General features: G+C 36.3%; 1 protein-coding gene across 1 annotated transcript; it reads left to right on the top strand.

The window, feature by feature from the left end:
* The first annotated feature begins 1,112 nt into the window (after positions 1–1,112).
* Positions 1,113–12,854, top strand: Med30 (mediator complex subunit 30). The gene is made up of 4 exons (XM_048359007.1): positions 1,113–1,428; positions 5,451–5,609; positions 7,237–7,341; positions 12,412–12,854. Exons 1-4 carry the CDS (start codon positions 1,252–1,254, stop codon positions 12,505–12,507), a joined length of 537 nt encoding a protein of 178 aa, XP_048214964.1. The 5' UTR covers positions 1,113–1,251; the 3' UTR covers positions 12,508–12,854.
* Positions 12,855–13,250: the final 396 nt, after the last annotated feature.

The following is a 13,250-nucleotide window of genomic DNA, read 5'->3' as shown; positions in this document are numbered from 1 at the left end:
AGAGAGATAGAGCAACTTTTTTATTCTGTCACTACTTGTGCTTGAACTAGGGACTCATACTTTCTTCTTTTTTTATGCATAGGTGGCACTTAAACTATGCCTCCATCCTGCATTTGGGTGGTTAATTGGAGATAAGAGTCTTAGAGACTTTTCTGCCTGGGCTGGATTTGACTTATGGTCACCACATCTCAGCCTCCTGAGTAGCTAGGATTATATGTGTGAGCCACCAACACCTTCTCCTTTATTTGAAATTTCTGTTTCTGTAGTTTCAGTTAGCCAATGTCAGTGGAAAGGCCAACAATAATATATGAGAGATTCTACAATCTGTACTTTTACAGTGCATTGTTATACTTTATACTATATTGTTCTACTGTATATTGTTATATGTAATCTGTTCCACAATGCATTACTATAATCTATTATTCGTTATGGTCATTAAACTTTTACTGTGCCTAACTTGCAAGTTAACAGGGCATGCATGTATTGGGGGAAAAAATACTTGCTGAGGATACTGAGGTACTTTCTGCAGTCTTAGGCCTCCATTGGGGGATCTTGGAAATTACCTCGTGTTGGAATAAGAAAGGAATGTATTTTTATGTGTGTGCAGTGTTGATTTGTTTAAGAGAGATGGGGAAAGCATAAGAGCAGGGACCAAATGTCATCTGAGAGTTGGTCTCTTCCAAGCACGGGTTTAAATTTTGCTAAGTTTCGATTACATTCTGTCTGTACCACTCGCCTGCAATTGAACAAGTTACTTTAGCCTTTCTGTGCCTCCCTTCCAGCTGTAAAATAACATCACACACCTAACTGGCTAGCTGTGAAAGGATGCTCAGCGTCAAACCCAACACTAAAGGAGAGTTCTATCTGGAGGAAACTCTACTGACCCTGGGCTGAGATTCCAGGTTACCACTCTGGGAAAGCCCGGCCCCGCCCACCACACTGGCGGCCCCCGCTGCCTGGAGACCTAATGATGATTGGCTATGTAACCCATCAATTTGTCGCTGCTCAGGAGTCCCATCCAATCGCGCTCGGCTTCACCAGGGTTCCCAGGTTCCCCGCAGGTTGGCGGTGCCCATGACGTATAGATTACGCGTCGCGTCACGGACGGCGGAAGTCGCGCTCACTGTTTTGAAATCGGCAGCCCGCGTGTTTCCAGCGCCTTCCCACGCCAAGGCACGCCGCGGCCTAGTTTCTGGGGACCCCCACCCCCCCGCTGGCCCCCACTCGGGGGCCTGGGGCCGCGGACACGCCATGTCCACCCCTCCGTTGGCGGCGTCCGGCATGGCGCCGGGGCCCTTTGCCGGGCCTCAGGCGCAGCAGGCCGCCCGGGAGGTCAACACGGCGTCGCTCTGTCGCATAGGGCAGGAGACGGTCCAGGACATCGTGTACCGCACCATGGAGATCTTCCAGCTCCTGAGGAACATGCAGGTCGGGAGGTGGCAGCCGGAGGGAGTCTGGACAGGGAAGGGAGGGCGGGGGGGGGCGCCTGGAAGGGGGCGGGGAAGATGCACTAAGGGTGTGCTAGGGCCCGGTCTGGGCTGGCTGGGGCCGGGTTTCTTCGTCTTCAGAACCCCTTGGTCGTCAGTGGGACCGCCCTGTAAAACCTTCATCTGGGGTCGCCCCACTGACACTTGAAAATACCCCCCTACATCCGCACCACAAGAAATCGGGTGCAGGTTGATGTTTTCCAGAATGGATTTCTAAAAGATTGAAACCACCTTCTTTCTAGATTGGAGCGAGTTCTCAGTTATTCAATAACTCTGTACCTTGCAAGGCACAGGTGGATGTATACCCCCACTTCCCTCTTTAGATGATTTAAAACTTTTTCCAGCAAAATATCTCCAGATACTTGGTCCAAAGACCTGAAAACTTTACATTCTGCTAGCCACTTTTTGCCAAAAAAGCATTCTTCCCCATTTCCTGCCATACCTAACATACAATAAACTATGCTAAACTAATATAGTTGTGGAAGTATCACAGAAGTCACAATAGTAAATAAATCCACACCCTCGGAAAAGTTCTCTTCCCTGTGAAATCTTTGCCTACCACCCAGTACACCAAGTTGGCCTGTTTGACATTATAAATTAATTTGCATTTTCTAGAATTTTGTATGAGAGTCTTTTTATTTGGTTGGATTTTTTTTCAGCCTGCAGCAATGGACCATTCTTTTTCTTTTATTACTGAGTAGTATTTCATGGTTAGGAGTGTATCATTATTTTTATACCTGTTCATCTGTTAGGTAGACATTGGGGCGGTTCCCACGTTGAGGTCTATAAGTAATGAATGATCATTTACAATATGTGTTTTAATTTCTGTTGGATAAACAGTTTAGGAATGCAATTGCTGGATTATATGTTATGACTGCTTAACATTTTAAGATATTTATCCAGAGTGTTTGTATTTCCATTAGTAATCCTGGATGGTTCTAGCTCCTTCCTCATCCTCCTTCACCCCTTCCCAATGTATATGTTCTTGCTTTGCATATATTTATACCAGTCTGTGGCCTTCTCTCACATTATCATTTAGGAACAGAACTTACAGTTTTGATGAAGTGCCACTTATAGATTGGTTCTTTTACAGATCATACTTTTGATATTTTAAAAAGTCATACCTAACCCAGAGTGTAAAGATTGTCTTTTAGAAGTTTTATAATTTTAAAGTCTAGGTGTGTAACTTAATGAGGGGAGGGTTGGATGAATAAGTTCATGACAAAAATATTGGATTTAGTGTTGCATTTTATTATTACTACTATTATTATTACGATTGTTAATCTCCTATGTAGAAGCATTGAGTCAGGGGAGGTAGAATCCTCTCCAGAGGCAGTGGTTGTTAATAAGTCTCCTTGTTGGGGTATCCTTCCAGGTATTCTTTTTATATTTAAGCAAATGTGATATATGCATGTGTGTGTATTTATTTTATTCATCCTTTGGATACACATTTATTTCCTATGATGCTTTTTGGAACTTATCCATTCAGAAAATACTCCCTTTCCCTATTTAGAATGTATAATATTCCACTGCATGGAAATACTGAAGCACTGTAAGTTTATTAAATCACTTCTTTGGCAAGAGCATTTATGATGCTTTTAGTTCCTCACAGTTATGCCCCAGCATATAATTTCCTATACCAGTGCACAGGTGCCCCAGTAAAGATTTCAAAATAACTATAAGCTTATGTTGTTAGATAACTTTTGATGCATGCTCCTGATGGAGTTTGGACTAGTTTGTGCTATTATGCCCTAACTATCACAGAGTATTGCATTTTTGGATTTTTGTTAACTTGATAGGTGACTCATCTACTTTACATTTCTTCTAGTTTGAGTTTGAGCATTTCTTCATGTATTTATGAATCATTTGTTTCCTGCTAATTGCCAGTTTATATTATCTGCCCATTATATTCCCCTCTCCTGCCTCTTTGGCCATTTTTAAACTTCTTCCCCAATTTATAGATTTTATCAGTTTATATATTTACAGATTAGAGAAACTTGCTTTCTGTGATACAACTTGAAAGCTGCTTTTTGTTTGTTTTTTCCCATTTCTTTTGTGGCATATGTGTAATCCTCCTTCACTGTGTAGCCCAGGCCAGGCTCACACTCATGGTCTTCCTTCCTCAGTTTCCTCCGTGCTGAGGGATTACAACAGGTGTATACTACCAAGCCTGGCCAATCCTGTTTCTTTGTTTTTGCTGTTCTTGTTTTAAATTTTTTGGCAGCTCTTACAGTTTTTGCCATACTTTTCCACAGCCTCAAGCTTTCATTCAGCTTTTTGCTCAAGGCTGTGTGTGCTACCACCTGAACCATACCTCTGCTTCCAACTTTTGCTGGTTAACTGGAGATTAGACTCTCATAGATTTTCTCCAATTGGCTTCAAACCTCAATTTTCAGATCTCAGCCTTCTTAGTATTTAGGATTAGAAGGAATTTGCCATCCTGGCAACCAGCACTTTAGTTGAATTTACTAATATTTAAGGATTGGAAAGGTCTTTCTCCCTACAGAATGAGGAAGCATTCTGTGGTATTTGTTTCAGTTCTTATATTTAAAATGTCAGTTATGCCAAGCACCAGTGGCTAAAGCCTGTTATCCTACCTACTCAGGGCTGAGATCTGAGGATTGCAGTTCAAAGCAAGCTGGGGCAGGAGAGTTTATGCGACTCATGCCCAATTAACCACCAGAAAACTGGAAGTGGAGCTGTGGCCCAAAGTGGTAGAGCACTAACCTTGAGGGAAAAAAAGCTCAGGGACAGTGCCCAGGCCCTGAGTTTAAGCCCCATGATCGACAAAATATAAATAAAAAAATGAAATAAAGTAAAATGTTGGTTATTACAGAATCTGTCCTATTACAAAGTATGAGGTATAGCTTTAATTTTATTTTTTTCCAACATGACTGGTCTTGTTTTGGATTGTTTGGTTTGTTAACCTAAAAGGGTTGATTGAATAATTCATTTTTTCTTCCAGTGCTTGAGTTGCAGCACCACTAAGGAGTATTTGTTTGTTCTCCATAGCAGTCTCTTGTTTGTGTATTATTGCCAAACTCTTTTTTGAGGTTCTGTAATGTGTTTACACTTCTTTCTTCAGAGTAGTGCTGGGTTCATTCTTGTTTACTTTTCCACAGGTATTTTAGAATCAGCTTTAGTTCAAAGAGAAACTTGTTAGCATTTTTATTAGATTCATTCAACCTAAAAAGACATCATAGTCTAAGTCTTACAAAAAAAACATGAATTAGCCTTTTTTGTTTCCCTAAGAGGCATTTTAGATTTTCATTTTTATTTCAAGGTTAAAGTTTATATTTTATTGCTATTGTAAATGAAGGTTTTCCATTTTCTTTTTATTTTTATAGGCAAAGTGAGGTTACTGTGCTCTCAATTTTGTACTCACTCTCTTTTGGGCTTTTTTGTAGTATTTTCTCATGCCATTTGTAAGTACTGATGATTTTACTCTGTGTGTGTGTGTGTGTGTTTGTGTGTGTTTATATATCATCTATATCTCTTTTCTCATGAAAAGTTCTTTTTAAAAAGTGTGTTTTACCTTCCTGGTTGAATTTACTAGTTCGTCTCCTTTATGTAATAGTAAACAATATTAAAATTATACATTCTTTTTAAGGTGATAGTTTAAGCACTAAAAAGAAAAAATATTTAACTGTTTAGAGAGTTTATCAGAAAGTTTTTTTCTAAGATTTATAGCAATGAGATACTATGTATGCCACACTGATAAAAAATGCACATGTATTACTCTTAAAGTTTTCACATATGTATGTGTATATACATAATGAATTGTCTTTTAAATTTTTAATTGAATTTAAATTTTTAATTGAATTTGATAATGAGACAGTTGATTTTATGTGGTGTTGAAAATTGTTTCTGTTGATTCACTTTATATAGAGAATATAGAATCTAGTTTTTAAAATCTTGATTTGCATTACAATATTTTGAAATTATTTTGTTTTTTCCACTAAGCTCCCAAATGGTGTCACTTACCATACTGGAACGTATCAGGACCGGTTAACAAAGCTCCAGGATCATCTTCGCCAACTCTCTATTCTGTTCAGGAAGCTGAGGTTGGTCTATGACAAATGTAATGAAAACTGTGGAGGAATGGACCCCATTCCAGTAGAGGTGAGTTTCCATGAGAGAACACACAAGGAGAGGCAAAAGAGTGTCCAGACAATTGTATTTCTTTTTTATTTTCTCTTTTTTCTATTTTAGTAGTATTGCCCAGTTTTGAATTTTATTGCTATTACTTTTTTTATGAGTATACATTAGCTATACAAGAGAAATTTCATTGTCCACACATGTGTATATTTTGAACAGAGAAGATAGAGATGTGATATATAAATGGATTATTTTCACATTAATGATTTCTCATACAGATGGGCACTGGGGGCTCACACCTGTAATGCTAGCTACTCAGGAGGCTGAGATCTGAGGATCATGATTCAAAGCCAGCCTGGTAAGAAAGTCCATGAGACCCTTACCTCTAATTACCCAGAAGAAAACAGAAATGGTGCCGTGGCTCTAATGGTACTGCACTATCCTTGAGGAAAAAGAAACTCAGAGACAGAGCCCAGGTCCTGAGTTCAAACCCCTGGACTGTCACACACACACACACACACACACACACACACACACACACACACAAAATAATAATAATAATAATTTTTCATAGACTGATTCCTAGGCTTGTAGTAATTTTCTTTTTAGTGTAAGGATTGAATGATTTTTTTAATTGTCTGTGGAAAATTTTTATCATTGCTGTCAGCATGTGCTTTTAATTATATCCGTGCTTTTTAAGTAGGAGTTTTAATAGTATTATAAAATAATTGTAAAATGGTTTTTATGGAAGTGCTTTATGGATAAAAGGTTACTTTTCCATCAGTATTACTGTAGATTTTTCCAAGTAAATAATGGATTCACCATGTTTCAAAATGTATTCTCTTAGGTCTGGCTAAATTAGTTAGCCTGGTATATCATGTTTCTGTAACTGGCCTTTTCCTATTAACAAGCTGTATTGTTCCTACCACCAAAGATAGCTTTCCTATCGTTTATACTTTCTTGTATTTGATTCTGGTAGCCTGGGTCTTGCATATACATTTATCTGAATTAGGGAAGGGAAGGGGAACATCAAAATGATGAGACAAAGGACAAAAGGTGAACCAATGCAACAGTGATACTCACAGGACAGTATGTTGGAAATGAACTGTACAACTTGGGAGCAGAGGAGGGAAAGAGAAAAACGAGGGAGGGGAAAGCAAATTTGACAAGAAATGTACTCACTACCTTACATATGTATCTGTAACCCCTCTGTACATCACCTACAAAAAAGAAAGAAAGAAAGAACTGGGACTGACTTTGGCGCTGGGGAGAAGTCAAGGAAAATGAGAGGGATGAAAACTATTTTACCAATAGACTGTATTATAATTTCATTGGGACAGTAATCTTTTTGATATTACATTTTTAGTATCTCACCCTTTATATCTAGCAAATAAAAATTTACTGATTAAATGATTAAAACATTATTTAATATGTGATAACTAGTGACAGAAGTACTGTTCTACAGAGGAAACCTAAAGTAATATATGGAATGCATTGAACTGATAAACTCCTAAAGCTATTATTTCAGCCATCACCTGAATTCAGGTTTACTTTTAGACAGTTAAAAGTATAAATAGTGACCTTAATCTAATGTCTTCTCTGTACCAGTCTAACTGGACTATTTAGATTATATGTTTTACTCCACTCCCAGCAACTTATTCCGTATGTGGAAGAAGATGGCTCAAAGAATGATGATCGTGCTGGCCCACCTCGTTTTGCTAGTGAAGAGAGACGAGAAATTGCTGAAGTAAATAAAGTGAGTTACTCGTCTATTCGTTTTATGTTTCAGAATTCTTGATGAAAATTGCTTTGGGGGTCTAATGTGACTCAGAAACCTAATTTAAATTATAAACTCACATATGAAGTTGTTTTTGTGAAAAACTTAACCTGTTTTGAATATGGCCAAAAACTGAAAGGTAAGCAGAAATGCTGTCTGGGGAGTCAGAAGAGAGACTGCAGAATTCATCCGATGTGGCTCTTATATCTTGTAAGAGAGCTCCACAGGCACTCAGTCACGGTCCATTTACTTTTCTTGAAAATCGTACCTTTCTAGCTTACACCATATTTGGAGTAACAAATGATAAAAATTTATAAACAGGAAATGTGAACGCTTCATTGCATGAATAAAAAATTTCAAGAGTCCCTGAAAGAAAGCTGACAGAAATACATTCATTGCTAAATACATTTTTAAAGTGCAGAAGATAATGCTCAGATAGTTCTCATGAAACATCAAATAGTAAAAGAGTTATCTGTTCATTCAGTGGTGGAAACATGGCCCAAACTTACTGAAATGCTACAGAAATAATACAATGAATAAAACTACCAACATTGCTTTAGTAAGTACAGATCACCCCTTCTGACATTTTTAATCCTAGCTAATAGGTTTCATCACTGTACTAAGAATTTTTTTTCAATTATATGAGGGTAATGCAGTTTATTAACATAATTCAGAATATCAGTAGTTACACTGTAAAAATTGTCCTTACATGGCTAAAAGACATCTGATATAATTTGATACCAGTTAGTGGTTCAGATACCACTTAAATAATTAACAAGATAGTTTCTGGGGATTATTGTTTCCTTTTTTAAAAACTTTCTATTTCAGTCATAAAAATTTTTGTACAGCTAAAATACGAAGTATTCTTATTAAAAGCAGGCATAAGCCAGGTGCGGGTGGCTCACACCTGTAATCCTTGCTACTCAGGAAGCCGAGATCTGAGGACCCCAGTTCAAAGCCAGCCCGGACAGGAAAGTGTGTGGGACTCTTATCTCCAATTAACCACCAGAAAACTAAAAGTGGAGCTGTGGCTCAAAGTAGAGCACTAACTGTGAGCAAACAGAACCCAATGAGTTCAAGCCCCACCACTGGAAATTAAAAAGCAGGCATAAAATAAAATGCTTCGCAGACTAACCTTAGAAGTTAAAACAAGTGCAGTAAGACAAGACACAGGTATTAGAAAACAGGAGTTAGAATAGTTAGAATTGTTTTTATAAGCTTATACTCATTGGAAAAACTAGAGTCTATAACTGTTCATAAAAGTTGGGCCTAAAACAAGATTGAGACCATGCTTGTGTAGTGCTATAAGCCAGTTAGATAAGAATCTGTTTACTTTGTAATAAGAAATACTAACCACATAGGAATCATATCGGTGGTATCTGTGACTAACCATATTAAAATACATAAAAGTTTTGAATAATTAAGAGAACATGCAAATTCATAGGAAAACATAAATATTATAAAAGTATCATTTATGTTTACTTGCAGGTTTAATGCAAAAGAACCCTAATCTAAAAAGCTCTTGAAAGCATGAGGAAATAACAAGATTAGGGGCTGGAGGCATAGCTCAAATGTCAGAGTGCCTGCCTAGCATGGTAAGGCCTTCAGTTCAGTCCCCAGTACTGAAACAAAAAAGATCAAAGAAGGTTCAAAGTTCTATGTAAATAAGAGTAATAAAGTATTCTTTCAGAAATTAAAGCCCTAATATGAAAGATGATATACGAATAGTAGTTCATTATGTATGTAATAGCCTCCCTATTAAATATAAGATTTTAATATGACAAGGAGGATTGTGTGGAAAACTAATCTTAATAGAAAATTCAAGGGAAACTTAAACTAGCTTTTATTTTAAACTATATATAAAAATGCAATTTAGAGTTGAAAATGAAACACAAACCAGAATATTGGAAATCTGGAAAGAAAAATGTGTTTCAAGACTCAGAAGAAAGAAAACTATTTTCTAAAACATGGTAACTTTTTGTAAAAGGTGAAATACAAGTTAGGAGTATCTTGTGGATATTATAGAAATCAATGTATAAGAAAGTCACAGTAGCAAATTGCTAGAGGATAAAGAACATAATTGAGAAATGTAACTTAGATGTTTGGGAACCTAGAGATAGGAGATGTGTAAAGTCAGAATTCTTCATGGTGGATCAGCCTTGTTCTCAGCCTCCTTGTTACAGTCACCTCCTCTGAGGGCTTGGACCACTCCCTTTCTTAATCTTAAAATCTCTCTCACCCCTCACATCTACTGTCATCTTTCTGATCACATTTCTCCACATAAGTTACAGTTATAGCTATTTTATTCTCCTCTTGTCATTTTATTGCAGCTTGGGAAAAAGAAGAAACACATGTGTTCTGACCACAGTATTTTTCTCAAACAAGTTTTTTCTTTCAGTATACCAAATGGTGTTCTGAAAGATATATATATAGATATATATAGATATATATAGATATTATTGTTAATGAGTCAGTGTTTCAGAGTTTGTTTCCTCATGCTCACATTTGGCCAAGTGTAGAGTGCTTAGCTTTGGAGAAAATGTTTGTTATCCTATTATTGAATTGACCATTATTACAAAGAGAAAAGAAAACAGTTGAATTGTTTTAATGCACCATAAAAAAGGAAAGTACTATGTTTTATGAGAAATATTTCTTTAAAGAGAATTTTGGTGAAATATTCTTTCCCTAGTGACTGAGAAAGTATGTTTCCATGTCATGTGGTTTATGTTTGTTTATGTTTTGTAGGGGTTCTTGGAGTCAGTGAGGTTGGAACTGAGGGCTGAGGGCCTGCTAGGCAAGAACCTTACCACTTGGACACTGCTGGCCCTTTTTGCTCTAGGTCTTTTCTAAAGAAGGTCTCATGTTTTTGTTTTTGTTTTTACTAAGGCCAGCCTCCTGCATAGGTAGAATTATAGTTGCACACCTAGCTTATTGGTTGAAATGGAAGCTTGCTAGTCTTTTTTCTGGGCAGGCATTGAACTACAATCCTAGTTTTTCTCAAGTATCTGGAATTATAAGCATGTATTACCAGACCCAATCTCCTATGTCATGTTTTGATGAATTTTTACGAAAACAAAAATATCACACCTTATTTTTTAATACATTCGTGTTTGATTATATTAAATAAGATGCTGTATGGATCTGTTATACTAAAATTAAGTATTTTTTGCATTTAGTGAAAAAGTTCAGAATATTCTAATGTACATTTCTTTTTCTTCTAAATAAGAAAAATAAGTAGATTTATGTCCCTTATCCTCCATTGTTTATTTTCAGGTATTAACTATAGTATATTCTTGAAATTGCATATTTTGGCTTTATTTAAGTGCTTAGCACTTTCTGATATTTCCTGCAATCGTATTCTGATATTTCCTGCAACCCAAGTAGAGGATGAAATCCTGTGTAAAACCTTATGCTTTAGAACCACAAGAGTGAATTTTATTTTGCCTTGAGCAATTCTGTTAAAGTAAAATGAAATTGAAAGATGTCATGGGTAGTGTTTACAGGGTTGACATATAATCGAGTCCATGCATTTCAAGGTTCAGGCATGTTTGATCAAGTGTCACAGCCTTTGTATGAATATTAGATTACCTGATCTGGCTTAGCATAAACATATTTGTAAGTATCTACTCTGTTTCTATATTCACCTGTTAATGTAACAAATTATGCACAGCTGATAGATTTTGAAAATAGCAGCTGTCAACCTCCCTTAGAATCAATCAGTGGCAAGATTGTATATATTAAATCCTATATCGTGTCATGAAAATTTATTTACAATTTAACCACTAATAAGCATAACTGTCAGTTTCACTGTTGATAGTCTCAGAACGTGTTTTGACTCTAGATGTTTTACTTGTGTGCTAATTTTTAAATTTAAAACTTAGTGGCATCTTTGAGAGAAACTATCCAAGTACCGTATAGTATGGTATACTTTGGTATACTTTAAATTTTTTTAAAGTTTGCCTTTATTTTAATAACTTCTTTAAAATGACCTATTTTTCGTCCTCTTTATTTTTTAGGAATTAATGAGGTATTAAGAAAAAGGAAAAAAAACAAATGTACTAGGATTTATATGTATATATATGTATTTCCATCTTTAAAAATATATAATGAAATGTTACTGCTCCAAATATTGTTTCCAAAATGTTACTGACTAATGGTATTCCTGTAATAATAACTAGTAAACACTCCATGCAGAAGCACTCTATTTTTGTCTGTGTCATCTGTTTTCATAGTACTTGAAGGAAGGGAGCTTAGAGGACTCTATGAGCCCAAGTCTAGCAGATCTAGACATATAGAGTCACAGCTGCAGGCGTTCCAGGCGTGTAGCAATCTTCCTTGTGAAGGTTATTGCATTGGGCACAGGACCATTTTGATTTCTGTCTTGAGAATTAGAAATAGGTTGCTATTGTTACTTCATGCTATAGATAGTGACATCTGTCCCATTTCTCAAGGACTAATTGCATGAGGCACTATAATTTTTTATTGTACATTATTTTTATGTTGACAGTTTACATTGTGCATATACTATTAACATTTACTGAATGGTTATTTACAAGGCCAGGCTGTGTAATACTTTTTGTGAATCAAATTAATCCTAAGAACTCTCAGGAAGTTTGATTACTTCCTCCCTTTTTCTGATGGAAGGTTCAATAATTGGGCCAGTGTCATCCATTTATATATTAGGGAAGGGCAGAATATCTGAACACCCAATGAGTTTGACTCAGGAGTGTGTTACTGACAGTATGTCCCACTGTCCTATAAAGATCCACATACATGTTACAGTTAAATGTACAACTTCCAATGGAAGTGGAAGAGTAAAAAGAGTTGACAATAGACACTTGAGCCACAGGCCTCTGGGCTGAATTAGAATTCAGGGTTCCAGTCACAGGGTATTTAGGGAGTGAAAAGGGCAGAGACTGTCTGCATTACAGGATTAATTTTCCTCAATTTCTGTCTGGGTCATTAGAGTCATGGCTTACTACACTTTACTCATCTATCTTTGTGGACTGTTTCATATAACATTTTCAATAAATTCTTTTGTTTCCACAGAAACTCAAACAGAAGAATCAACAGCTGAAGCAAATTATGGATCAATTACGAAATCTCATCTGGGATATAAATGCCATGTTGGCAATGAGAAACTAGACTGGTATTTAAATTCCCAGCTCTGCACATGTTATATCACTGGGATTTTTTATTTTCATTGTTTTGGTTTTTTTTTTCTTTTTTTGTCCAAGTTGTTGGGTTGTTTTTTTTCTCCCTGTGAAAGGACTATTTATCTGCTCTATTTTGATTGCTTGAACTCAAGTTTCTATTTTTACATTGTAATTTTTCATTAAAGTAACCAATTTTTTTTAAAAATTGTTGATTCTACAAAAGATCATTGTAATAAAATTTAATAGAGTTGTGTTTTGGTTAATTCCATGAATTGAATAATTGTTTTTTAAAAGCAAAATAAAGTTTTGTAAATAATTTCTTAAATTGTCCAGTCCAATTACCCTTTTAGAAAAAAAATTAAATTTAATTATTTGTAGTTTAAGTTATCCATGGTTCATGCCTATAATCCTAGCTACTCAGAAAACTGGTATTTGAGGATCGTATCTTAGTCCAGGTAGGCAAATCTAACTCTCATCTCCAGCAAAGAGCTGGAACTGGAAGTGTAGCTCAAGTGGTAGAGCACCAGCTATGAGGGAAAACGCTAAACAAGAACTCGATACCCAGAGTTCAGGCCCCAGAACTGGCACTCACGCACGCACGCACACACACACACAGACACACACACACACACACATCAACATCAGTGATACAAATTAATTAAAATTAAGTATAAGTGTTACTACCTTGGCTCAATTTTTAAAATTCAGTTTTATACTCAAGTTAAAATAAAA

The sequence above is a fragment of the Perognathus longimembris genome, chromosome 12 (genome assembly GCF_023159225.1).
Source record: "Perognathus longimembris pacificus isolate PPM17 chromosome 12, ASM2315922v1, whole genome shotgun sequence".
NCBI classification, from domain to species: domain Eukaryota; kingdom Metazoa; phylum Chordata; class Mammalia; order Rodentia; family Heteromyidae; genus Perognathus; species Perognathus longimembris.
The sequence above is the reverse complement of the archived record's forward strand: the minus strand, read 5'-3'. Positions and strand labels throughout refer to the sequence as shown.